The 25,961-nt window shown below is 54.8% G+C and overlaps 11 protein-coding genes across 11 annotated transcripts; 4 read left to right on the plus strand and 7 right to left on the minus strand.

Moving 5' to 3' along the window:
• Nucleotides 1-68: 68 nt before the first annotated feature.
• On the minus strand, nt 69-2,958 carry J4E79_002274 (uncharacterized protein; the record flags this gene model as incomplete). Its single annotated transcript, XM_049351174.1, has 2 exons — nt 69-2,864; nt 2,914-2,958. The coding sequence occupies 2 exons, from the start codon at nt 2,956-2,958 to the stop codon at nt 69-71; spliced, it is 2,841 nt and encodes a 946-aa protein (XP_049213812.1).
• Nucleotides 2,959-3,279: 321 nt separating this feature from the next.
• CBP4 (assembly factor cbp4) lies at nt 3,280-3,786 on the minus strand (the record flags this gene model as incomplete). The annotated part of the gene is made up of 4 exons (XM_049351175.1): nt 3,280-3,410; nt 3,460-3,571; nt 3,626-3,698; nt 3,749-3,786. The coding sequence occupies 4 exons, from the start codon at nt 3,784-3,786 to the stop codon at nt 3,280-3,282; spliced, it is 354 nt and encodes a 117-aa protein (XP_049213813.1).
• A 1,078-nt stretch (nt 3,787-4,864) lies between these two features.
• On the plus strand, nt 4,865-8,261 carry J4E79_002276 (uncharacterized protein; the record flags this gene model as incomplete). The annotated part of the gene is made up of 3 exons (XM_049351176.1): nt 4,865-5,408; nt 5,499-8,075; nt 8,131-8,261. 3 exons carry the CDS (start codon nt 4,865-4,867, stop codon nt 8,259-8,261), a joined length of 3,252 nt encoding a protein of 1,083 aa, XP_049213814.1.
• Nucleotides 8,262-8,508: 247 nt separating this feature from the next.
• On the minus strand, nt 8,509-9,660 carry J4E79_002277 (uncharacterized protein; the record flags this gene model as incomplete). The annotated part of the gene is made up of 2 exons (XM_049351177.1): nt 8,509-9,288; nt 9,517-9,660. The coding sequence occupies 2 exons, from the start codon at nt 9,658-9,660 to the stop codon at nt 8,509-8,511; spliced, it is 924 nt and encodes a 307-aa protein (XP_049213815.1).
• Nucleotides 9,661-10,781: 1,121 nt separating this feature from the next.
• J4E79_002278 (uncharacterized protein) lies at nt 10,782-11,945 on the minus strand (the record flags this gene model as incomplete). The annotated part of the gene is made up of 1 exon (XM_049351178.1): nt 10,782-11,945. One exon carries the CDS (start codon nt 11,943-11,945, stop codon nt 10,782-10,784), a length of 1,164 nt encoding a protein of 387 aa, XP_049213816.1.
• A 1,014-nt stretch (nt 11,946-12,959) lies between these two features.
• On the minus strand, nt 12,960-13,680 carry J4E79_002279 (uncharacterized protein; the record flags this gene model as incomplete). The annotated part of the gene is made up of 3 exons (XM_049351179.1): nt 12,960-13,278; nt 13,333-13,502; nt 13,660-13,680. The coding sequence occupies 3 exons, from the start codon at nt 13,678-13,680 to the stop codon at nt 12,960-12,962; spliced, it is 510 nt and encodes a 169-aa protein (XP_049213817.1).
• A 2,169-nt stretch (nt 13,681-15,849) lies between these two features.
• GOT2 (Aspartate aminotransferase, mitochondrial) lies at nt 15,850-17,354 on the minus strand (the record flags this gene model as incomplete). Its single annotated transcript, XM_049351180.1, has 4 exons — nt 15,850-15,951; nt 16,007-17,010; nt 17,066-17,144; nt 17,244-17,354. 4 exons carry the CDS (start codon nt 17,352-17,354, stop codon nt 15,850-15,852), a joined length of 1,296 nt encoding a protein of 431 aa, XP_049213818.1.
• Nucleotides 17,355-17,663: 309 nt separating this feature from the next.
• On the plus strand, nt 17,664-19,922 carry J4E79_002281 (uncharacterized protein; the record flags this gene model as incomplete). The annotated part of the gene is made up of 1 exon (XM_049351181.1): nt 17,664-19,922. One exon carries the CDS (start codon nt 17,664-17,666, stop codon nt 19,920-19,922), a length of 2,259 nt encoding a protein of 752 aa, XP_049213819.1.
• A 290-nt stretch (nt 19,923-20,212) lies between these two features.
• J4E79_002282 (uncharacterized protein) lies at nt 20,213-21,367 on the minus strand (the record flags this gene model as incomplete). The annotated part of the gene is made up of 3 exons (XM_049351182.1): nt 20,213-20,417; nt 20,511-20,952; nt 21,022-21,367. 3 exons carry the CDS (start codon nt 21,365-21,367, stop codon nt 20,213-20,215), a joined length of 993 nt encoding a protein of 330 aa, XP_049213820.1.
• A 1,158-nt stretch (nt 21,368-22,525) lies between these two features.
• J4E79_002283 (uncharacterized protein) lies at nt 22,526-23,846 on the plus strand (the record flags this gene model as incomplete). Its single annotated transcript, XM_049351183.1, has 3 exons — nt 22,526-22,671; nt 22,721-22,910; nt 22,959-23,846. 3 exons carry the CDS (start codon nt 22,526-22,528, stop codon nt 23,844-23,846), a joined length of 1,224 nt encoding a protein of 407 aa, XP_049213821.1.
• A 561-nt stretch (nt 23,847-24,407) lies between these two features.
• Nucleotides 24,408-25,910, plus strand: J4E79_002284 (uncharacterized protein; the record flags this gene model as incomplete). The annotated part of the gene is made up of 1 exon (XM_049351184.1): nt 24,408-25,910. The coding sequence occupies one exon, from the start codon at nt 24,408-24,410 to the stop codon at nt 25,908-25,910; it is 1,503 nt and encodes a 500-aa protein (XP_049213822.1).
• Nucleotides 25,911-25,961: the final 51 nt, after the last annotated feature.

The raw sequence follows: 25,961 nt of genomic DNA on the forward strand, positions 1-25,961 counted from the left end.
TAATCTTCGTCCAAACTACATAACTTCCCAAGATTCCTGTTCTCTCTACCTTCTAACACCCCAACCCTCTAACTAAACCCCTGCCACTGCACCTCCTCATACACACTGCGATTAAAAAACCTATGCACCCTCCTCCCCACATCCGTGCCCACCAACCAACAAATCTCCCTCTCGGACATATTCGCCACCTCAAACACACTCTCACTCTTAAGCATCAACGTCGACACCACATTCTCATTCACCCCGGGCAGCGCCCTCAACATATCCTGACTCGTCTGATTAAAGCTCCTCATCTCATCCCCACTCTGATTCGGATCAAGCCCCAACTGCACCGCCCTCATCGGATCAGGCTCATCCTGCTGTTTCTTGAGCTCTGCGAAGATCTCAGCCGTCTGGTACGGACTGCTACTCCAAATGATCCTCAGCCGCGGGAACGCGAGGGTAAGCATAACGAGTTTCGATTGGAGGTCGGGTGTTGTGGCGGGGCCGTTGGCAGAGGAAGAGCTGCCGGCTGAGTAATCCGTAAAGGGTTCTAGGGTGAAAGACTTGTTTTGGTCGAATTCGATGAGCAGCATGGGGTGTTTGTAGTGTTCCATCATGGATTCTACTTGGTTGAAGAGGCGGCCGTTGGCGAAGGATTGGATTAGGTCGCGGATGGACTTTCGCTCGATGCAGATTTGCGGGGTGAGGACGTAGTCGCCGACTGTGAGCATGCAGGGGACTATTACGATGGACCGGCCGTGGAGGAGCGAGGGGAGTGAAGACCGGAACTCTCGTACGTCGACGACGACGCGCGGGGGTTCGGTGGTGGCGGCTAGGCGGCCGCCGCCGGCTATACGTGTGTTGATTGTACGCAAGAAGGATTCTTCGGGCGCGAGGTTGGCGGTGGAGTTCATGGTTAGGGCCATGTTTGCGCGCTCTTTGATTAGTCGGGTGAAGGCGTCTTTTTCGCGGCGCACGGCGGAGAGGTATCGTTGCTCTTCTACGCTGCCGCCGTAGTACATGAAGAAGACTTTTACTGTTCGGTCTGTATGGGATGATCGGTATACTTCTATCCGCCGGATGAACGCTGCGTCAGGCTCGTACATGATGACGTATCGCGGCTTTGTCTCGTCCAAGATGTGCTCGTCTAGGTCTCCAGAGTAGGGGTGTACGATTATTAGGGAGTTCATATCGAAGAGCTCGTAGAAGCTTTCCATGTTGTCGAGAGGGTCGAATCCTACGTCGCCAGGCTTTTGTGCTGCTTCGATCTCCGTGGGTTCCAGTTCGGCCATTAGACTTGCAATGTGGGCGTCGCGGTCTCCTGCTGTCCGAACAGCTCCTGTATCAGATCGCGATGGTCCTGCTGCTGCATTTCCGCCTCCTCTGATACGACGCCGCTTGTTAGGCGGAGGTTTACCGGATGTCTGACGCATCCCGCTCTGAACATTCTTGTCCGTGCTTGTGTTGATGGCTTTCTGATTCTCTGAGAACAACGCAGCGCTGACCTTGCTGAAGTCGCGTTTCCATGTGAGATAGCTCCGTAGCTTGCGTCGCATCATCAAGTTCGCTGATGGCTCGTACTCGTCTTCGTCCTCGTCTGCAACGCCCTCTGGCTTGACGTACATGGTCTGCAGATACTCTCTTAGCTGTGACGCTGTACCTTGGTCGCCGCACATGATGAGTATAGAACCGTTGGACGAGTCTTGCGGTGTTGGGTTGAAGTAGGCATCTTGCTCTATCTCTTGCAGGATTTCTGCGAGCTGCGTCCACTTGGGGAATTCCTCTAGAACGGGCTGCAGAGACTCTGGCACAGCATTGGAGGCGTTTGCTAATTCCGCATTCGATACCTTGCCCGTATATACTCTTCGCTTGGCAGTGGTAAAGATGGTATCGGCAGCGTCTAGGAACAACCATGGAGACTGGTTCTGCTTTGTTGACCCTGGCGGCGGCTGCGAGGCTGCAAGCACGGTATCGAGGTACTTGTTGAAGTTCACCGCATCATAGGTAAGAAGGGCATGCAGAATAGTGCGAAGCAGGGACAGATCCCGGACGACTTGTCGCGTCTTGAACGTTGTGCGATGCCAGACGGGGTCTAGTTGCCTTCTGATGATTTGATCAAAATTCTTGTGTAGGGCACTGTCCACATTCCAATCCTCCATCTCCACGCCTGGGTTCGCTTTCTTGAGCTCGCTGATACTGGCCTCAACACAGGCCAGCACCGCATTCTGTATGTCTTGCATAGCTTCCGTCATTGGCACTTCCAGCTCAATGACTTCCGCTTTCTTGCGTCCCTCGAGCGAGTTCGCGACTGCGATGTGGAATCTCGGGTATAGCGCCGGCTTCGTCAGGAACAGGTTCTTCATCATATTCGTGAGCGGAGCGAAGCCAGTCGTGAAGGGCTCTGGCGTATCTGAGAACGCCTTCAAGAAGCCTGCCTTGTTCTTCTGCCGGTATATCCTCAAAATGAAGGCTTCTAGAGATGTCGCGACGACCCTTTCAGCATGCAGCACCACCACACCCGTCACCGTCTCTGGGTTGAGTAGCCCAGACAGAAAGTCCACAATGAGGATGCGCGACGTGATGCTGAAGATCCCGCCTTGGGCGTACATCTTCTCACGTGTCCCAACGCTCATCAGATCGGTATTGACCAGGCTCAGGCCGCGACACTTGGGCGCGTTGCTGACGGCTGCGTGCTCAGCCAAGGCCTCGCCGATCCAGACATTCTCGCGATCATCGGCACCCACGAGCAGTATAAGGTTGTTCCCGGCGGCATCGTAGGAGTGGAGGAGGTTCGTGACTATGCGCAGAAGGCCGAGACCGCGCGCGAGGAGGACGAGCTCATCTTCCTCGCGCAGTTCGTTGAAGATGTCCTGTTGGAACTCCTATGATGTCATCAGTGTCGTGTCTACAGACGTTCTAGAGCGGGCTTACGAGAGGCAACGAGAGCTTCACGGGGGCTCGCGCATCGTCGGGCATTGGATCCTGCTGCAACGGTCGTGGTGGGGCGAGATGAAGGTTTGGGGCTGGTTCGCGCGTCTAGGTTCGCGGAACTTCGCGAAACCTAGACGCTGTCACGAGATCGCTCCCGGGCGGATGTCACCTGAGGAGAGGCCTCGCCTCATTTCAGACATTCACGGACTCAACTATGTCTGACATTGGATTTGAACGGTACGTCATAGGTCTTGCAGACTGCCTCCACCTCGATTTCCAGGAAACCCCCGGCCTTGATGGGAAGCGTAGATTCGTGATACAGGTAAATATACAACAGCGAAAAGGAAGTCATCTGGCATGGGTCTGCTACTGCGTGCTAGCCCTGATTTCTGCCTGTCTTCTCCGACCCTCGGCAGCATATGCGTCGCGCTCCTCCCTGCGGATCTGTTGTTCTGTCTCAGACCTCTTCGCATCCATTTCCTTCTGCGCAGCCCAGACTAATTTCGTTAGCGCGGTCTCGAAGATGACTGCAGAAGGAACACTTACTCGGCTTGTCTGAACGCGAAGCCTCCTTCAATTGGCCAACAAAGGCGTCAAAGTCCTTCTGCCTCTGCTCCCTTCCGGCAAGAGCCTTCTTCTGCAGTTCTGGGCTATACCTCTACAAGGATCATGAGCAGCTGTTGGGCGCATGCACGTGGCAAAGTAGACATACCTTGAAGATTTCTTCTTCAGTAGGTGTCACCCACATGACGAGTGCAGGGCCGCCGATGCACAGGATTCCGCCTCTATCTTGTCATCAGTTGATAGTTATGCAGCGACCATGTATCCGACGTACCCTGCGATGGCTTTGATGTAGGCCGCGGTAGATGGCATGGTGTGTCTTTGCTGACGGTCTGAATATCGAAAAGTCTACTTTCTCGATTGCCTGCTTGTTGGCAGCGTATGTTCCAGGGTATCGTGATGGGGTGGAGACTCGTGCAGCTAGAGTGGTGAAGTCGACGATCCACCCAACTGCCGGATTGATTGTCTAACACAGCTAGCCTGCTGCGCCACTCTCAATCACGTGTGTCGTGCACCGCCGCCCGACGCCACCGGAGCTGCATCGTCGGGACCCAACTGCTTGCAGGCGGCGAACGCTTACCCGAGCCTAAGGCCCAGCGATCACCGTCGACTCTGCGCTCATTGGTAGGCCGTTCCTCGACTGCATGATGTGTATGATCTCCAGCGGCTCTGCGACTTGCTTCGTGTAGGGACTGCTTGACATCAGCTCATTCGGGCTGTTTTGCGCAGGGCTGATACTGATCGTCTCCATATTTCTCCAGTCACTTTAGCTGGCGGTGCTACTCAGGGCAAATTCAAAGGCTTCATTTAATCTACTCGCGTGCGAATCAATCCACCGACAACGATTCGTCTACTCCAAGGTCCCTTGTCCGCGTTTCAAGGCGAAGGACGCCAAAGCGGGACTTTTGCTTATTCATTTCCTGTGTTGCACCAGCGGCGTGTGGGTGACAGACCTGGGTTGAAACGTAATCGAACTAATTGGAGGTCACCCCGTGTTTGAGGAGGCAGCGGCCGCCCCCAATTGGCGTCGATTTCCAGAACATGTACAATTGAGAGTTCGACTATAGACTTTCCACCTTCACTCCATCGTCATCCCGCCTTTGGAAGGTCGTCCCTGTGCTGAGTGGGCATATGACACCTCTTTGAGTTTGTGCCACCCCTGTCAGGTACGACATTGCCCGGAACGCGGCCAACTGCCAACACCGTCATCGCGATCGCACGTCGACGACCAGCATCCGCTACAAACAGGTCGAAGGAGCCCAGGCTCTCGCGATCGCGATTGCGCCCCAGATACCTTAAGAGCTGCAGCCCCGCCGGTCGGACATCACCAACGCTCGCTAGCCTCGTGATAGACAGCCTCGGGTCAGGCTTCTCCGATAACGCCGCAAGCATGGCGCACCAACAACACTACGATCATTACGCGCAGCCGCAACAGCAGCAGCAGTACTACGACCAAGGCCGGCCGCAGCAGAGGCAGCCGCAGCAATACCAGAATTACGACAATCAATACGACCAGCAACAATACTACGACTACGATTACGGCTATGACCAGGGCGGCCACGAGCAATGGAACAACGGACACTATGACCAGCAAGGAGGATGGGACAACGCGCAGCAGCACGGCGGCTATCAGGACGTGAATGGGCACTCGAGGGCAGCCCAGCCGGATCAGCGACGCAGACCACCGCCACAAGCGCAAGACCAGTACTATCAGGAGGAGGCATACAACGACCAGCACTACCAGCAGTCGCCCCCGCAAAACCAAGGACGGAGACCGCCTCCTCAGAGTCAGCGTCCTCAGCAACAGGCGTACAATGAGCCTCCGCGACAACGACCTCCGCCGCAACAACAGGATTCCCGAAGCCGGCCGACAGGTCAGGGGAATGCGCCACCCATCAACACACAAAATGGACGAGGTGTCCAGAGACCACCAGGTATGTCGCGACATCCCGAGTCACTCACACAGAGAAGACACAGTATTACGGGCCTTCATCATAAAATAGTCCACTAATCACCACTGACAGGCCTCGACCGCTCCCTCTTCAACCCAACATCACCCAAGACTCTTGCCTACGACAACCCCTTTCCGACCTTTCCTTCGCAAAAGCCACCGCAAGCTGGCGGGAAGCCCATCGAAAAGGGCATGGCACAGATGAACATCAAGGACAGTGGAGGTCAGCCGAAGCCTACAGGCCCATCTGGGCGAGGACAGCCTCTGCCACCACAAAACCGCGGCCCACCACAGCAGAGGTCAATACCCAACCCGCGGCAGGACTCGGGGCATTTCGAAGGCCAGGGTCAACGCAATGCCCCTAATCGCATGCCGCCCGGACAGCGACCACCCCCCATGAACGCCGATCCCAGTCGAGGACAGCAACCACATCGCACATCTGATCCGATGTCGCGAGCTTTCGGTCCGAACACACAGCGATCCGTGACAATGCCCCAAACACTGCCAAATGGGAATCAAGGTGGATACAACGGTCAGCAGGAATTCGCCGAGCCTGGTGCTGTGTCCGGCTACTATGGCCCTGCGTCGCCAGATCACATTCCTCCCAGGCCTTCAACTGCGGGTGGTGTGCGGCAAAACGGGCCACCAATGCAGCAGGGACATAGGCCTCCTATGCCCCAGGCGCCGCACCAGCAACCACCAACTCAATACCGCCAGCAAGACCAGCGTCAAGCGCCAATCCAGCAGCAACAGGCTCAGGGTGGCGAACCGGCGCTGGACGACTTCTACGATGACTACTATGGGCAGGGCGACGCTGCGATGGACATGCCCAACTTCGATGCCATCCCAGAGACCAACAACAAGCATCGCAGAGGTGATTCAATTGACAATCACTTGACTCCATCTAACGATACCCGCTATGCCCCACCGCCTGCTCCCATGAACCCAGGATCCGGCAATTCTCAGGGCCAGATGCAGCGAAGTCGATCCCAGCCAGATCTTAACGGACAGTACGCAAATGGCGTGCATGAAATGGCCGCAGATGCTCCCCCGATGCCAGGTCCGTCACGGGCAAACACTGGCTTTGCGCCCCCGAATGGTCTACCCAACGGTGTTCGAGGACGAGGGCCGCCTCAAAGGGGAATGACAGGTGATGGCATGCAAGGTGGACCACCCAACCAAGGCCCAATGCGTGGACAGCCGCCCAATTTCGACCCACGATATGGAGGACCTCCTCCAGGGCCCCAAAGGGTATACTCGGATGAGACTACATACTCTGAACCGCCTCCAAGCATGAACAGGAACTTCGGATCGCCCGCACCCGGACACCCTATCCAACGACCAGGAACAGCTGCACCTGCACCGGGACGGAATCCAAGCGATCCTATGGGCAGAAGACCTGGCACTACGCAGCCACCGTCGAATCCGGACGCATTGCCAGCGCACCCGATGCCTGTACGACAAGGTCTCATGCAGCAGCCACCGCGGCAGCAACAACAGGCGAACCAGCCTCAGGCGCCTCAGAATGCAAGACCGCCGCCTGTCAGACAATACAACAGTGAGCCTGGACGCCCCAGTATTGAAAGCCAACAATCTTCTACACAGCGTCACAGTGGAACAGGCGCGGCACCTCATCCAGTCACTTACGACGAGTTAAACAGGCTACGCAACACGTGGAAGCAAAACCCCAATGACATTCCTACAGGTCTGAAACTATCGAAGAAGCTTGTAGAAGCATCGAGCGTACTCGCCGATGAAGGAGGCACTGCCGACTCCAGGACGAAGAACAAGAACCGAGAGAAGTTCATCCTCGAAGCCCACAAGATCATCAAGAAGCTAGTCAGCAATGGCTCACCGGATGCCATGTTCTACCTTGCCGATTGCTACGGATCAGGAGGGCTTGGCTTGCAAGTGGACACCAAGGAAGCATTCACGCTCTATCAATCAGCCGCCAAAGGAGGCCATGCCGCAAGTGCATACCGTACCGCTGTCTGCTGCGAGATGGGTCATGAAGAAGGCGGTGGCACCAAGAAAGATCCCCTCAAAGCCGTCCAGTGGTATCGACGCGCCGCCGCGTTGGGCGACCCCCCTGCCATGTACAAGATGGGCATGATACTCCTCAAGGGACTCCTGGGCCAACAAAAGAACTTCGGTGAAGCCATCAACATGCTCAAACGAGCCGCTAGTCTAGCCGATCGCGACAACCCGCACGCACTCCACGAATTGGCCCTCATCTACGAAGCGCAAACCGGCAACGAACGCGTCATACGCGACGAAGCGTACGCGCTACAGCTCTTCCACCAAGCCGCTGATCTCGGCTACAAGTTCTCTCAATTCCGTCTTGGTCAAGCTTATGAGTACGGGCTCCTGGGCTGCCCGATCGACGCACGTACTAGTATTGCTTGGTACACCAAAGCCGCTGCCCAGGAGGAACACCAGAGTGAACTCGCACTCTCAGGCTGGTACCTAACAGGTACCTCGGGCATCCTCGAGCAAAGCGACACCGAAGCTTACCTCTGGGCACGGAAAGCGGCGTGCGCGGAACCGCCGCTGCCAAAGGCGCTGTTCGCCATGGGCTACTTCACTGAAGTGGGTATAGGCTGCCCTCGCAGTTTAGATGAGGCGAAACGGTGGTATGGACGGGCTGCAGGTATGTCTTGACATCTCAGATATCAAAGGAGAGTGGAGTGCTAATATCGTCGCAGCATACAAGTTCCCCAAAGCTCAAGAACGTCTTGAGGAGCTTAAGCGTGGTGGAAGTAAGGTGCAGATGAAGCGTGAACGTCTTAGTCGGACGAATCAGAAGCAACAGGAGGAGAATTGCACGGTTATGTAGTTGTGGGTTGGATTGTACTATCATCTGGATGATTTGTTTTCAGGCGCTGTTTGCGTGCGGTCTTTTGTGTTGCTGGTGTTGAGCATGGAGTTTGAGTTGAAGCATTGATGGCGTCTGCTGTTTTGATACGCTTTGATACATAACCTGATCGAGCGCGAACATCGAATACAGCGTTCAACCAAACAAGCATACAACAAGACCAACTCCCGTGAAGCCGAATCCCCATCGTCACCAAAACACCATCCCATCACTGCCCTTTCTCCAACTTCTTTATCTCGGCCTCAACCCTCTCCGCCTCTTTAAGCAACCCCTCCTTCCTCTTCGCCAAGTCCCTCATCCCCTTCTCCCCAGCCTTCCCATACAATTCCAATTCCCGTCGAGCCAACGCCTCACGATCCCAAAGCGCCCTCTTCCCCCCACCCAACCCTTTCCTAAACTCCTTCAATGCATCGACAAACTCCGCAGGTGGGGGATGCAGCAACGAGTGCGTTTTAGCTTGCAGACCGAGTAAGATGGCTTTTGTCTGCAGGAGCTCGGCGGAAGATTTTGTGTGGCGGGCTAGAGCGCCTTGTTGGGTTTGCTCGAGGATTTTGATGCTTGTGCTGAGGAGGGTTGAGTGGGTGGAGAGGAGAGTGGTTAGGGTGGTTGTTAGATGGGTGTGTGCGGCTTGTAATTCGCTGGGCAGGGTTTCCAAGGCGGAGGTTTGGAGGTTCAAAGATGTGCTGTGGAGGGATGAGATAGGTGGGGGGCAAATTGGAGACGCGATGCGGCAGAGGTAGTCGGCTATATTGGCGAATTGGGTTGATATAGCTGAGGCGATGGGAGCGATGTTTGAGTGGAAAAACTCGATGTCTTCAGACAATACATCGAGGTCGGATGCGGGAACTTGGCCGTTTAGTTGCGCGGTTACGGTTTCTGTAACTGCGTGTAGATCCGGTGGGAGATCGGTGGCTTTTGATGGAAGGGTAGAAAGGGATGTTGTGAGGATCTGCGTTGTGTGGAGGGTTGTAAGGGCGGAGGTTAGGGTCTGGAGTCATGTCAGTATGTATGGTGAATACCAACCCATACTCTTGTTTACAGGCCAAAGGTCTGTAGGGAGATGTCAAAGATGACCCTGTGGTTGAGCAAAGGCATGATACCAGGACTGTAAACAAACAAAGGATTGGATTGCCGAATCGCGTGTCTAAAGCACGGAATTACGAGTATAGTAACGACCTGAATGCCTTATCAAAAGTGAAAATAAAGAAATCCTTACCTTCCGTATCTCATCATGTACTCGCTGCTTCTTCGTGTCCTTCGATGAGCCATTCGGATTAAGCTTCCTTGTGCAAAGATCCTTGTACAAGATCTCAAAATTAGGATTGCGCTGCAGGACCACGGGATCAATCGGCGGTAGCATGACGTCCCTCGAGCTTATGTGGTGTGGCTTGGAGGTACAGCTAAGAAGAGACGCGACAGGAGTAGGTGCAGTAAAGTAGCGGTAGGAGCGGGGCGCTAGCTCGTTACTACCTAGTGCCTTAGCCCACCTTTCACTCCCGTCGATCCTCAAAAGTCCCATCTTTTCCAATTCGAATATCATATCAAGACCATACTCGTATACTTCAAGAACAAATTCCCACATAATGCCAGAACCCCGCCGCCAATCGTCAACATCTACAGTATCAACATACCACCTCTACAACCGCACGGGCTCCTCCTGTGCACGTCGCGTCCGCATCGCGCTTTCCCTGAAAAAGGTCCCCAACGTCCTCTACCACGATGTGGAGAAATACACACGCACCTCCATTGGCACAAAACAGTACCTGGCCATAAACCCCAGTGGCGCTGTTCCCACTCTAATTCACGAAGTCACCACACCAGGCCACTCTACTAAACAACGCTTTGTGCTCACGCAATCAACTGCTATACTAGAGTATCTGGACGAGATGTTTCCGGGGGCATGTCCTTTGATGCCGCTGGTGGGCAACAGGGAGGAGAGAGCACGGGTGAGGGAGCTGGTCGCGGTGGTGACGCAGGATATGTTTCCTTTTGCGAATCGAGGGAATGGGGTGAGGTTGTGTGAGGTTGCGAAGGCGACGGAGGAGGGGCGTTTGGCATTGATCAGAATGAAATTGAATGAGGGCTTTGATGCCTACGAGGCTATGATGGCGAAGTGTGGGGGTAGGTATAGTGTGGGCGATGAATTGAGTATGGCGGATGTGTGTCTTGTGCCGCAGGTGTTGCAGGCGCAGTTGTGGGGGGTGTTCGTGCTCGGATGTGATAGATGGCCGCTGATCAAAGCTTTGGTGGGTAGGCTGGCGAGGATTAAGGCTTTTGCAAAGGAAATGGGGGATATTGCTGTGGATGAAGAGACTGTCGTGAAACCACTGCCATGATAGCTATGCAGACTGCTAAAGCGTCTCTATCTTCCTCTAATATGCATGGAAACGCCGTTAAACGCCAGTTCTTACGCTCCACTTTTCTCTTCGGGAACGCCATACATCAATTCCACCCAAACACTGCGTTCTATCTCCCAATCAATCAAAATATCTCCTTCTCACAAACAACCTCATACCGTTCATCCACCACCTCCCCCTGTCCTTCCGCACCCCCACTCCAAATCTTCTTCGCGCCCATCTTACAAATACACACTCTATCCACTCTAACACCCTCCGCCCAGACAAACCCCTTATACTTCTCAATCAGATTGCGGGCGTCAAAGCGCATCCAGCTCTTGCCATCAGGACCGTGTCCTTCACCCGTCGGACGAGATGTATCTGCTGCTGAAGCTTCAGCAGTACTACCATCTACAGACCCTGCTGTCGACGCGCCATCTTCTTCATTTCCATCATGGCCATTACTGTCCATGTTCCCAGTCTGACCATCCACCCCATTCCCATGATGATGATTCGGCGAAACCTTATATTCCACATGCCTCAACCCATCTTTCACCATCCCACTCTTACTCCTCCCCCTCCCCGCTCTCCCCTTCGGCTTCGCATAAATCGTATTCAGAACCGTAGCATGCAACCTCAACGGCCTGGTATCCTCAACCAACAACCCCTCCTCCATGAACCTCTCTCTTAACGCCTGCGCAAACGGCTGCAGTCGCTGCGACACATCCCTCGGTTCCGCATACAATATACTCGTTTTATGCGGCGCTTGCATCGGAACCAAGGCTTCTAGGTTGATTGTCAGAGCGTCCGTGTCGGGCATGGCGGCGGCATTGAGGTTCTCGGCTATCTCGCCGCTTTCGGCGGCAGCTTCTGCGACGCGGAGGTGGGTTATGTCGCGTAGGAGGGTGTGCAGGTCGAGGTCTTGTAGGTACTGTTGCGCTTGGTCTAATTGTTGGGGGGAGAGACTCATTACGCCGAGGGTGAGGTGCAAGGTGCCGACTGGGCGGACGGCTTTCGTGGGGACAGGTCCATCTTTTGATAGCTCTTCTTTGAAGTTTTCGAGTCTTTGCTGGAGTTGCGGGCGGCTTGAGTCGGTGACTAGGGGGAGACAGAGGAAGTGCGTGAGTTGTGGTTTCTTTGCGCCGCCTTTGCCTGGTTTCTTGCTGTCTTTCTGGTCTTTTTGTACTGATGGTGATGGGATGTCTCGAGATGCAAAGCCCTGTAATGTTGTTCTGATCTCGGTGTTGTCGCGCAGCTTCTCGCCGTCTAGGAAGTCGTTGTATTCGCCTTTTGACTTCTTTTTGCCCATGATTGGTGATGTGGTGTGAAATCCGACAGAGGAAATTTGATCTAAATGAACGTACTGGGCTTTCCTAGCTGCTCTGTTCTTTGCTAGGCAACGAGTGGAGTGAGTGGTGAGAGTAGTGCGTCGGCTGATTGGTCCAGGCGCAGCTCGATGCAGAACCGCCGCAAAGAGCATGAAAAGACAAGGAAGGCGCTCGAAGCGCAGGGCGCAACTAAATGAAGGGTTCACGGCAAGGAAAGAGCGATTCTAGGCGCGCCGAAACCAAACGCCACATGAACCCACGGCAGCACCGGCAAGACTACCACGGCGGAACCGAGAAAAGGGCCTGACGATGGAACCACTCATGGTGTTGACTTTTCATGGGGCGCGGTCTTGAGCCTATCAAAGCGTGCTTTCCAACCTATCAGACGCAACACCAAGTTCGGCAACGCCATGTGCGAAGAGTGACGTAGGTCCCGAAGGTGGGGTGAGTGACATGCGCCGCCGCTGGGCACACGTTCGGCCCTTCACCCGTAGGGCTGAGGAACGTTCCATGTCACAGAGTGTATAGTTCGGAGAGGGGTTAGCATGGTATTAGTTTCAATGGATGATACTTGTTTAAAGTATTTACAGCTGCAATGCGATCATGTGAAGTGTTACTCTGCGCTTGAGCAACAACACATTCATCATGACGATAGGGAGAGTTAACATTCATTCGTAATCTATGCAAGTGCGATGGAATCAAATAGACAAATTGAGGGCAAGCTATGTAAAGTACTGGAATTTCCTCGCTGACCCGATGACGGCATGTACACAAAAAGCGCTCCTAGGAACGTGAAGATGGTGGAATGTCGCGCAGGAGAAAGTTCGTCAAGGATGAGGAAGTGTCGCGGTAGAGCGGGAAGCCCGGAGTCGCAATCGTCGCTCCGTGAAGCGTACGGTCCTAGACTTGGCTGCTACCGATACCGACTCCTCCCAGCTGAGCGTGGCGAGTGCGAGACTGGTGTGCTCGCGCCGTAGCTCTGGCTGACGCGGTCTCTATTTCTTTGCCGCAGTAGGAGAGGGCGCGGCTTCTTCTTCCGCCTCCTCCTCGTCGCCCTCGTCCTGGTAGAACTTCTTGAGGATCTCCTTGACGTCGGTGAACTCCGTCTTTGCCTGCTTGATGATCTTGGCCAGGTTCTCCTGCGCCTTCTCCTCTGTTATGTCCTTGGTGCCCGCGTCGTCCTTGAGCTGGCCGTAGTGTTGGATCTTCTCGCACGAGTCTTTGACTTTGGTGAGGCCGAGCGTGGCGGACGAGCCCTTGAGGAAGTGGCCTAGCTCACTAAGCTCCTTGAGGTACTTGCCCTCCTTCTTCTCGCTGGGTGGCGTTAGTCGTCGCGCGCATATCGCAGGGCGCGCATGGGGCACTCACAGCTCCTTGTCCATCTTCTTGAAGGTCTGGTCGGCCTGGCCAAAGAAGTCGTAGACGATGCTTTTGCTGAACTCGCGCTCGACCTCGTCCTCGTCCATCTCGAGAATCTGCTCAAAGGTGGCTGGGTCGATCTGGTCCTCGGCGCCAGGGATCGACATGATGTCGCCGTTCTGTGGGGAGAGTTTTAGGTTAGGAGGTTGAGCTGTAGATAGGCGCGTGTCGCGATGGTGCAGTAGAGACAGCAGGCGGATGACACGTGCGGAGAATTGCAGACATGGAGGGGCCAGGCAGGAGCAGGCAGGCAGGACATGGAGGGGCAGCACGAACCTTGTCGTCGGTAACCGACATGCTGAACAGGACGCAACAGCAAATGCGATTTACGGGAAGCGCTCTTCAACCTCGCGGGATGCTGTCGACACCTTCGTGTACTGGCGTCGCAGCGCTTCAATGCTCGTGGCGCGACGGTGACGGATATTTTTTCGCGCCTCAGTAGTGGGCCGTGCGGCTGTCCGATTCACTGGCTGCGGCTCGATGGGGCTTAGTGGATGACGAAAGGGTCGGCCCGTTGTTGCTGTGAGCGCCGTTGTTAGAGCTGCTGTCTTCTGCAGAGGGCAATGTCTCGGGACGCAGGGCAGAGTGGGAGATGTGAGTGTGACTGCTACGCTGCCTACCGAACTACTACGTACAGAAGCCCTCTTAGTCTAGTCAACCCCTCTGCTCGTTTAGTCGCTATAGTCTCGACGGAAGCGGCTGCCGAGGGAAGCGACAAAGCTATCCTGTTCGCGGTAGATTGGGACGACACGTCGAGTCGGTGAGATAAGAAGAAAGCAATTTGTGGCACTGGTGGTCACGGGCACGCTGCTCATATACAGCCGCGAGGGTTCTAGAAGTGAGATTGGCGATGTTTGCATCACCACAAAAGAGGGGGGCCACGGAATCATAGGCACAGAAATAAGGCCTCGCTATATGTGGGTGGATACCTCGACGTCAATCGGCAGCCTTCACTCGCCGTGGATCGCCTGTCACAGAGCCAACTCTGCCCTCTTCCAGCGGCTGACTGGCGACCATGCCCCCCATCGCCCTCATCGGCTGCCCGGCCAAAAGTAAGGTAACGCGCCCGGGTCGTGTGTGGAGTCTGCCCTCTGACCTGGCAGCTTGCCCGCACCGTGGTATCTTCTGCGGCTGATGGGGCTAGTTGCGACCCTCGCTCGCACCGCTTTGTCCCGTCGGCAGAGCAGACCATGGAGTGCGCAAAGACTGGAAAATGAGTGCGGTTGACAGGGCGCCAAGAAGGCCTGGAAGCGTTCGAAAGTCTGCCATTTCCCGCTGTTGGAAGGGGGCAGGGCGGGGTGCCAGCGTACGAATATAAAGAAAGACGAGGGTTGGTTTTCGTCGTGAGAACAACGACGTCACTCCGCCAGCCATCGTCATCGTGCATGCTCACCCGGACCCTGAAAACTCATTTGCTGGGTTGGGCTAGCAGCATGTACCGCGCACAAATACCTCGACAGGTCGCCGTTGGATTCCATACGTTGCGCGCTCTCAACGGCCGTGTAGAGGTCCTATTAAGACAATTCCAACCTTTGCCAGCAAATGCGTCTTGGAAACGAGTAAACGCCATAGGCCCGGGCACCCACTCCACAGACAGGCATGCACCTTGGATCCTGACCTCTTTTCTCGCAGAAACCTGCAATGCACCTGAATCATGCTCGTTCGTCCGGCCTCCTCCGAGCTGCAAAGCTTCGATACTTTCCTGTTGCTGGAGCAGGGGCTACGGATGACGGAAGCAATAGTGCGTAGAGGCGTCTGGGATCAGCGTTCGTGATGCAGGCGTGCAGGACAAGGAACCTGCGGATCGCAGCTGCAGGGTCACTGAGTGGAGTAGTTAGCGTGACGGTTTCATCGGTACGGTCACTTGCTGAACGATGCGGTGTGCGGTACCGGCGCAACTTGTCGAACCGTGAAGCACACAAAACTTGGCTTCGTTGTTTTCGGAGACCTTGGCGCGACACAAACCGAAGCAGCTCCGCCTGTAGGCCTTGAACACCCTTTTGGTATCCCGCATATGCAAGTGAGTGAAACCGGACAGGTAGGCGTGCGTTTGTCATTCGCGATCACGATGTCCCAGCGCACGGGAACTAGCGTCATTGCACAGTGCTGTGCGAGTTTCTAGCGATACTATGCTAGGTAATGATCTGTATATTACCGATGAACTCGCAAACGACAGGACCAACCACTCGTGGGGTGTGGGGATAAAGTGGGTGAAGTCTGAGTGGGAACAAAACTTCGGTGAAGGATTGGAGGATCGACCAAATTAAACGAATCAGGTACTTCGATCCGAGAACACAAAAGACGGCATGAAGGGAGTTGTAAGATCGTGAGCCGTTTCATTTCTCGTATGCTTTTTCATTGTATAATCTAGCCGCCGATGCTGTCTGCACGGTACAATGCTGGCGCCATGTTATGTCACAAGGTTCGCTGAATCACGGAAGGAAGTAGAACACTGTCATGACGATCCTAACCCTTGACCTTGTAGATGGCCTCGGCCAGGCGGCCGACGTTCTCGCTGGTGATACCCGCGACCGAGATACGGCCGTCCTTGGTAGCATAGACTGAGTGCTGTCATGGCGGTTAGCGCTGCTGATGTCAAGATGGTTGCAAAACATAGACTTACCTCCTTCGCTAGCTTGTCCATCTGCTCAGCTGTCAGACCAGTGTAAGCGAACATGCCAATCTGGGAGGTGATATGGCTCCAGTCGTGTTTGCTGCCGAGCTTCTCGAGGTTCTCCTTGAGGAGGGCACGCATGGTGATGATGCGGTCAGCCATGCCCTTGACCTCACCAAGCCATTGCTTGTTCAGCGAAGCGTCGTTCAGAATCTCAGAGGCAATGCGGGCACCGTGAACTGGGGGGTTAGAGTACAGTGGGCGGACGAGGATCTTGATCTGAGAGTCAACGCGCTTCTTCTCGTCGGCAGACTCGCAGACGATGGAGAAAGCACCAACACGCTCGCCGTAGAGACCCATGTTCTTGGCGAAAGACTGAGCCAGGCAGGGGCGGAGACCCTCCTTGATGAAGTGACGGAGAGCGAAGGCGTCCTTGGTGGTGTCACCACTGGCAAAGCCCTGGTAGGCCATGTCGAAGAAGGGGTAGTGGTCGCCAGCCTTGACAGCCTCAGCGATCTGAACCCACTGCTCCTCGGTAGGGTCTACACCAGTAGGGTTGTGGGCACAGGCGTGGAGCAGGACAATGCTGTTCTTGGGCATGGCCTTGATGTCGGCCACCATGCCGTCAAAGTCGAGGCCAATGGTGTCCTTGTTGTAGTAGCGGTACTTCTCGACCTTGAGGCCGGAGTCCTTGAAGACAGCGTTGTGGTTGGCCCATGACGGCGTGGGAATGTAGATTGCCTTCGCGCCGGGGTAGTGGCGCTCGAGGAAGGCACCACCAATGCGGAGGGCACCGGTACCGGAGATGGTCTGGGTGACGGCGATGCAGTCGTCGTTGAGGGGCGTAGAGTCGGCGCCGTATGCGAGCCTGAGGGCAGCCTTGGTGAAGTTGGGGACACCGGTGATGCCGGCGTACTCCTTGTCGAGCGATGACTTGACAATCTTCTCCTCTGCTTCCCTTACGGATGGCAGGACGTAGGGCTTGCCCTTGTCGTCACGGTAGGCACCGACACCTGTTGATAGCTGTCAGTCGCGCCTTCCATGTCGGATTGAAGAGCGTATACTAACCCAAGTTGATCTTCTTGGGGTTGCTGTCGGCCTTGAAGGCTTCGGTGATACCTAGAATGGCCTTGGGCGGGGCGGTGAGCTACGGCATGGCCTATCTTATCAGGAGCTGTACTTACATCCTGGGGGTCAGTTAGCTCTGGTGAAACACGACTGGGGCCCAATTGCTTTTGCCACTTACTGGAGGACCCTGCGGTACCTGCGACCAAGCGGAGACAGCTCGGACGCTGGTCCTGAGGGACAGCTGCTTAGTCGCCGCCTGGCGCAGCGCCGTTCTTGATGACGCGAGCATGGTTGAGTTGTGTGCGGGGTGGAAGAGGGAGTTGAGGGGCAGCGTAGAGGGAGAGAAGAGGGTGATAGAGCTTCCCGTCGACTATTGTAGTGGGTGGTCTGAGCAAAATACCCCAGAAAAGCAATAAACTCCCCGTCGCCCGTTTCGCGGGAGAGCTTCGATGACTCGGGGCAGCCACGATCGCCTCCGATTCGCTTAGCCGAGGCACCCCTGCTAACTCCGGCGGCCTTCACTAATTTTCATGGCAAACGGGCGCGTCGCGTGGGTGAATTGACCTGGGTTGACATTCAGTAAGACTTCCCGTACACTATGCGACCCGCTCTAAGGCAAGCCAGGACGCTGCTGAACCATGAGGCCTCGGTACCTCTCTTCCTCTGTCCCGCACTGGTCAGAGCGCCCACAGCCTCTCATCGCCGCCGAACGCCGCAGAAAGAACCTCTGAAGAAGTATTCGACTTTAGTAGCACCTCAGGATCAAATCAACGCCACTTCTGCTCCTACCGATACCAGCCACGCCCCTCCTAGCAACCCCTCACCAGACACATCCTCAACCCAGAGGTCACTGCCACGGGCATGTCCAGGATGTGGTGCGCCATCCCAGATATACAACAAGAGGGAGGCCGGGTACTACGACGTAGACCGGAACTCGATACGGGAATACCTTGACGGTGTCAAGAAGCTGAAAGAGGCGACTGACGAGGACGACATCTATGCCAAGGCGCTCAAGAATGTGAATCCTGAGCTGCTTGGAGAATTGGGGCTTCAGGACGAAAGCATCGAAGCACAGCCAGAGCACGAAACGCCGTCCACGCCCGTCTGCGACCGATGCCATAACCTCATCCACCACCGCAAAGGATCACCTATACACCACCCGACCGTCGAATCCATACAGCAGACCATCGCAGAGTCGCCCCACCGCCGCAACCACATCTACCATGTCGTCGATGCCGCCGACTTCCCGCTCTCCATAGTCCCAAACCTCCAGTCGTCCCTGCGAATACCCAAACTCCGAACCCAGAACCGACGCGCAAAACATAAGGGATGGGTCGCCAATGATCGCATTGCAGAGGTCAGCTTCATCATCACGAGGGCTGACCTGCTTGCGCCAAAGAAGGAGCAGGTGGATGTTCTGATGCCATACGTCCGAGACGTGCTTCGAGATGCGCTCGGGCGACAGAACGCGAATGCGCGACTGGGCAACGTGCGGCTTGTGAGCGCCAAGCGGGGATGGTGGACCAAACAAGTCAAAGAAGACATCTGGGAGCGCGGAGGTGCAGGCTGGATGGTCGGCAAGGTCAACGTAGGAAAGTCGAATCTCTTTGAGGCTGTCTTTCCGAAAGGGCGAGGAGCAGATTACCAAGATGTACGCAAAATACGGAGCGCAGCCGAGCGCGAGGCAATGCTCAGCAGCGCAAAGTCGCTAGAAGAGCTTACCCGGGTACAAGCACTGCTCGCGGAAGAAGACGCTGAAACGGAACGACTGAAGGACAAACCTAAACAACATCTCCATAAGCCTCCTGCAGAACTCGAAGAGGAAGCCGAAGAGGAGGATTTCGACGATCCTGATGCACTCCTGCCACCACCGCAGCCTTACACACCATACCCCGTCCTCCCAATCGCCTCCTCACTCCCCGGAACAACCGCCTCCCCAATCCGCATCCCCTTTGGCAACAACAGAGGCGAACTCATCGACCTCCCCGGCCTCGCCCGCACAACACCCGGTCTAGAAACCTTTGTCCAACCCGCCGCCCACGAGGACCTCGTAATGAAGAACCGCATAAACTCCGAACGCTACACCCTCAAGCCCGGGCAATCCCTCATCCTCGGGGGCGGACTAATCCGCATAACACCCGCAACCCCCGACCTAGTCTTCCTCGTCCACCCTTTCGTCCCCATCCACCCGCACGTAACGCGGACCGAAAAAGCCATAGACTACCAAGCGCAAACCTCGGACCGCCAACTCCAAGTCGCCCCTATCCTCGCCCCTCACGTTGGTTCCAAGATGGACTCAGCCGGTAAATTCCAGCTCAAATGGGACGCCACCAAGAAACTCGCTGGCCCCGTCACCTCCCCCGTGGCAGGCAAGATGAAGCCCGAAAACCTGCCCTTCCGCGTTTGGAGCACGGATATCCTGGTTGAGGGCGTAGGCTGGGTGGAAGTTAGCGCGCAGACCCGACGGCCTCAAGGCTGGAAGCCATCTGGCCGAGAGAAGAAAGACCCCAATCAAGCGAAGTTCGACCGTGTCACGCGCCTCAAGGAGGAAGAGGAGCGTAAAAGCAGAAAGTTCGCTGCACTTGCCCGTGCGGAAGAGGAAGGACGGGATGCGGATGAAGTTCTAGAAGAAGAGTTTTACGAAGATGATATGAGGGATAAGATGGCGGAATGGGAGGAGGATTATCCGGAGGTAGAGGTGTTTAGCCCGCTGGGCAAGTTTGTCGGACAGAGGAGGCCGATGTGTGCGAGTACGGTTAGTGGGCCTAAGTATGTGGCGAGTAGGGATAGGAAGGTTAGGCCGAGGAGGAGCATGGTTAGTGTTAAGAAGCAGCGGAAGCCGAAGGGTGGAGAGTAGGCTGTTGGAAGGAGGGGATGTGTAGATTAGCTGTGTATATTATGGATATGAAGCATGACCACGAAGCTGAACGTTTATGTTAATAGTATTCGTCTACACCGTATATGAACTCCGTAATGCGTCGATTCAGCCACGTTAACTTTCTCGTCTCCAGGACAATTGCGTCTTCCATACGCCTATTACGCCGATATCTTTCTTTCGCACATATCCAATACACATACTCTAACGCTCTACTCAAAAGCTTCCTACGTTGCGCAACTGCCATCAAGGTGACAACAGCGGTTGCTTTTCTAGTTCTTGCCCTGCTCGAGTATAGCCCAGAACTGTTCCTGTTCTTTCGCGCAGTCCCTTCCGTCTTTATCGCAGCCGGGGAAGTTGGCAACGAGATCGCCTTCTGTAAACTGTCCGTCTTTGGGACTTGCGGGGCCGGTCGCGTAGGCGTTGAGGAGGTTCTGGGGGACCATGGCTAGTTTGGCGAGGATGGTGCCGTGCCATCTGGAGATTCAAAGATTAGCAAGCCGTACCTTGTGTAACAAGTCTTTCCAGACTTTGCAAGATGTTCAGGAGAATGAAGAAAGGGAAACTCACTGAACGATATGCTCCAACGCATGACTCTCCGCCTTTTGGAAGTTATAACTCCTGTATATCGGATCGAACCAGGCATCCAGGAAGAACTTGGCCCACTCCCCGTTCCTCACCACAAAACTGCTCGGCGCCAATCCGTCCTTGTCCTGTGTGACGACGAAATCTATTCTGTCGCCCTTGAGGTTGCTGAAGGTTTTGATGACGCTGTCGGGCGGTACGACGGGCGCGTTGGTGATCATGTGGGTTTCGAGTTTGGCGGGCGTGAGCAGGTGGGTGTGGATGGGGAGTGCGGTGTTCATGATGAGCGCTGTGGCGTCGAGATACCAGAAGAAAGTTGAGGTAGGGTAGAGCGTCATGGCGTGGCGGGTGCCGGGGACGCGTGACCAGGTCGCGGGGGAGTTGCCGATGGGGTATTGGTCTGCGGTGGGGAAGAAGGTGAGGTAGCCTGGGACGGGGGGTTAGTATGGCTCTTTGCTCTGATATCGCAATGGGTGGGAAGAGAGTTCAGGCATACCATGTTTCTTGGCGTATTCTTCCCTGTTACTCTTGATCTTTTGTATCCAGACTGGATCCGCCTTGGGATCTATTGTTGTAATCACCACCACGGGCGGTCCGCTCCCTATCGACGGCTTGGGTATATTCGCGGCTGTCCAACCCCCAACTTTAGAAGCTGTCCTCCTGCTAGTTCCTCCACTACCACTCAGCATCCATATCAGGACAAAGAAGCCCAGTACACCGCCGATGATTAACCGTCCTGCCCTGCTGCGAAGGAGGTTCTTAAGCGCAGGCGGAATCGCAATGCCTCCACTCTGGTTGCGGGCGGCATAGGGCGGTGGTCGCGACGTTTTCCTCGGGGGCATGGCGAAATGCATGATGTGTCGTAAGCGTCCGTGGTCTCGGGAAGATCACTCGCAATTGCGGTTTTGGTTCGGGATTGGTGAAAGCGGAGCGAGCGATGGGCCACTTGGAGATCGTGAAGTCGGGAATTGGGCGTAGAAATTCGTTACGAGAACATTGCGGGTTATGCGAAAGAGATGGACGGCCGCTATGCACAAGACGGGCACGGCTGGGGCTGGGGGATGCTGTGCGGTCGCGGAAAGGGTCGAATTAATCTAGACACGCGACGACATGGGATGCGATGCGATGGGCCTTGGCAGGAGGGACCTTGCCTTAGCGGCCGCAGGGCAGGGGCAGCGGGCTGAGGAGAGGAGTCACGTTTCTTGAGTACCGGCGTGTCTTCTAGAATTCGACACAGATTTACATATAAGTTGTTGGTGCTTGTCCTCTCGAGTGGATCACTGCTCAACGCCGCGCTTGCACGTGGTGCAACTCTTCCACGTTGCGTTATCTCCTTTTCGAGCGGGCTATCGTCAACTTCAATGATAGCATACGATGGGCTTCGCCAAGCCCGCAATCATCCCAGAATAGAGGCGATACGGACTTAGCACATGCCTTTGCTGAGCACAATCAGTCAGATACGGGACCCAAACGCGGCCGACATTTGGCCTTTCCGCGAAGACGTTCGTATTCGCCGACTTTCTCCTTCAAGGAGCCCATAGTGGATGCACTACGCAGAAGAAACATCGCATGAGTTTTCCAGTATTGAATTACGGTAGTTCCGATTCCAAATGGTGAGATGCAAGATAACGCGAAGAATACAACGTCTTCGAGGATCACCTGCCAAGACTTGCGAGGTTCTACGTCAAGATCTTCAACATGGGAATCTCCAGCGAAAAGACAGATTCCCAGCTAAAGCGGAAACTCGGTACAATCGCCAAGCGCTTTCCTTATCCACATGCGATGTGACGACTGCTTGCTAATACAACACGCTCATAGCTTTGCAGCTACTTCTGCGTTACCCGCTATGACGTCGCCTGTCTGTCACAGTAAAGGGACGGATCCCTTAAGAAAACTGCGATGGATCGCCATCTTACCGGCATCAATTCACTTCCAACTCACGAGTAATTTCTCAAATCACATTCCACCCTAACCCATCTAATAAATCGCAAACCGCAATCATGGTCGAAAAGGTTATGCAACTGAGATGCGAGTGCAACCAGTACCCATGGGGAAAGCAGGGCTCAAAGTCGCTGGCGGCGACTTTGTGCGAGAAGACTCCAGGTACAGAATTTAAGATTGACGAGAACACAAGTTACGCTGAGATGTAAGTTTCATTCCAAACTATATGGTCGAATGCCTTTTAACATCCCTAGGTGGATGGGCACATATCCCGAATTACCTTCATATGTTCTAGAGACTGGCGAGGACCTCCAAAAAGTGCTCGACAGACACCCTGATGAGCTTGTGGGAAAGACCACTGCCGAGAAGTTCAACCACACCAAGCTGCCATATCTGCCCAAGGTCCTGTCGATAGCGAAGGCACTACCTCTGCAACTGCACCCAGTATGTTCGTCTCTACATCGATCTGTTCCACAACTAACACAGTATCAGAACAAAGACTTGGCTTCCAAGCTACACGCAAAGAACCCGGATCAGTTCACCGACCCCAACCACAAGCCAGAGATCGCGTTGGCTCTCGGCGACTTCGAGGCTTTCTGCGGCTTCAAGCAACTGAAAGGCATCGAGCGTTTGATGCAGCTACCACCACTCCAAGCCTTTCTTCCAGAGGTCAAGAAGCCTGAGTTCGACGACCAAACTCTGAAGCACGTTGTCAAGGAAATGCTGTTGGCGTCTGAGGATGCTGTACGCAAAACCAACGACGCACTCATGAAGATCCCAAAGGAGCAATTCGGCGAACACAGCTACATCCCAGACATGATTCCTCGTTTGGCTGAGCAGTACGACAAGGCCGACAACGGAACCCTTGTTGCTCTCATCACCATGAACTACCTCCAGCTCAAGGCTGGCGACAGCATCTACATCCCCGCCGACGGCATCCACGCGTATCTCTCCGGTGATATTATCGAGTGCATGGCCCGATCGAACAACGTCTTGAACACTGGTTTCTGCCCACGCGCCGACCGCGACAACATCGACATGTTCTGCTCTTCGTTAACATTCACACCACATGACGCCAAGGAGGCGATTCTACCAGCAAAGCCTTTCGATGGAAGCAAGAACGGCAAGACGCAGCTGTACGCGCCACCTCTAAGCGAGTTCAGCATGCTAGCCACAACCATGGGCGATGGCGATTCCGAGACGATCCGGTCGCTCGGTGGACCAAGTGTCATGATCGTGACCGAAGGCGAGGGAACCATGAAGGGCAACGGCAAGGAATACAAGCTAAGCGCCGGCTACATTTTCTTTGTCGCTCCAGGCGTAGAGCTAGAGTTCAAGGCCAACAAGCAGCTCAAAGCGTTTACTGCATTTGTAGAGTAGATCGACACATGTACGTACCTGACAATGAGGCTCAACCCCGCGGAGGTGGCTAGCGGCCGATTGGGCGGACTAGAGCTTCCCCGCACCTTTCACGTGCGCGTGCCATCAGCACTACGCATGTACTTTGGCTGTGTAGTTGTATAGCCAGAAAGCTTATAAGTCCAGAGCGGAACATACTCGGATCCGCACGCGCGTGTACTGGTGATCTCCACATGTATCCTTGTTTCCCCGCACTTGATGGCAGGTACCCCTCTGTAGCTGGGGATAGCTATAAAACCCCGCAATGGAGCTCATGCTTGCTCGTAGGATCATATTCGTTCCTCTTTGGTTGCTTCTTGATCAATTGAGTTGAAATCTGACGTTGTTGAGCTTGCGAATCGCGTTCAGCGACCTGAAGTTTGCCAACATCATTACCAGATTGAATCGCAGCACTCGATTAGCTACTGGAGCCAGGTAAGCAGTAAAAGCAATGCTATGTGAAGATTTCATATCTTAATGTCACGAAGTCGGTTCAACCCAACTAACATCAGACCAAGCCCTTCCAACCCCCCAAATCCAACCATGGCAACCACCGCCCCAATCCCAGCCGAAAAGCGCGACTCAATGGAAGCAACCGCCAACACGCTCGCCACCAAAATGAAAGCGGCTTCTTTGGCCGAAACTCCACGAAAGCGGCCTCTCGGTCTAACCGACCTCCCCGCATCCGTCCGCAACAACATCTACAAGCACTGTCTCGACACCGAACTCGTAAACCACGGCGCACCCAACGTGTCCTACACGCACACCATCTCCAAAGACGAAGGCATCTTGACCTTCTCCGCGTCACGCAACCCCTTCCCCGTGAACACAGCGCTGTTCCTTGTGAACAAGGAGATAAGCAAAGATGCGTTGTCGTATTTCTACGAGAAGAATCTGTGGGTTAGGTTCGATGTTTACACAAGCGATGCTCGGCATGCGAAGACGTTGCTTGAAGACTCTGGGCTGCTTTTCTCGACAGCGAAGAGCGAGGTTGTGGAGAAGAGTACGCGCCATGCCCTCGAAATCGTCCTTGTGGAGAAGGGCAGCGCGCAGAAACGCGCTTCTGTCATGTTCCCAGCTCAATACCTCCCCCGGCTTATCAACTTCCTCGACCAAGCAAGCCGCACAACAAAGACGTGGGCTCAAGGTCGCAGTCTCTTCCTTAACGTGGTAAACACGTATGGTTTCCCCGTGTCAAAACTACAGGGTGATCTGCTCGAGCTGTTCCGTCTGATGAGCGGCTTTGGCAAGGTGGAAGTTGATGGCCAGAATCTGCTTCCGCGGTACGCGGAGGGACTGTCAAGTAACATGATGGGAGAGAAGTTTACAGCAGAGGCATATATGGCTAGTGTACAGGAACTGGCTGATCTAGCGGACGAAGCGAGGGAGAAGGAAGAGTATACGCTTGCGAATGAGTATGCTCAAGCTACTATCATCGCGCTGACGTACGGCTACCTGACGCATGCCGAAACACTTCATTCGCAAGAGGAGGAGTTCAACAAGTCCATGCAACGACTACGTTGGAAGACAGAACTGGGCCTCGGTATCAGTCTTTCCATTCCGCTTCGGAACCTCACATCAACGAAGCACTGGTTGCGAACTTCGAACCCAACAGACGAGATCAGAAAAGCAGCGAAAGATCTCCTTCAAGCCGAAAAATCAGTTTCTCAAGCCCTGAGTCTGGCTTGCGACGCTCCCTCCCCTACCTCGAACCCTTGGTTCCATTCCATCCCCGTGGAGCTGATTCCACCCAACAAACCCTCTTTCTTCACGGACCGCGAGAGGGCGCAGACGTGGTATGTGCTGGGTACTGTACATATGGCTTTAGGCGAGTACATCTTTGCTTGTGGTGATATGGAGAGGGCGCTGGAGTTGTGGGGTAAGGACAGTGGGATTGATGAGGAAGGTGGATTGAGGACGAAGATGGAAGAGACGTTTGAGAAGGCGAGGAAGGGGATTGATGGGGATGCGGAGAGTATGTGGGTTGGTGATGTGAGACCTGGGACTGGGTTGAAGACGGCAGCGAAGTTGGCCAGGGGGTTGTGAGACGTGGGGTTCTTGGGAGTTGAGGTCTCTGTATCAGTGGATAGCGTGTTT

Source organism: Alternaria viburni (genome assembly GCF_023758015.1).
Source record: "Alternaria viburni strain BMP 2772 chromosome Unknown scaffold_4, whole genome shotgun sequence".
Classification (NCBI taxonomy): domain Eukaryota; kingdom Fungi; phylum Ascomycota; class Dothideomycetes; order Pleosporales; family Pleosporaceae; genus Alternaria; species Alternaria viburni.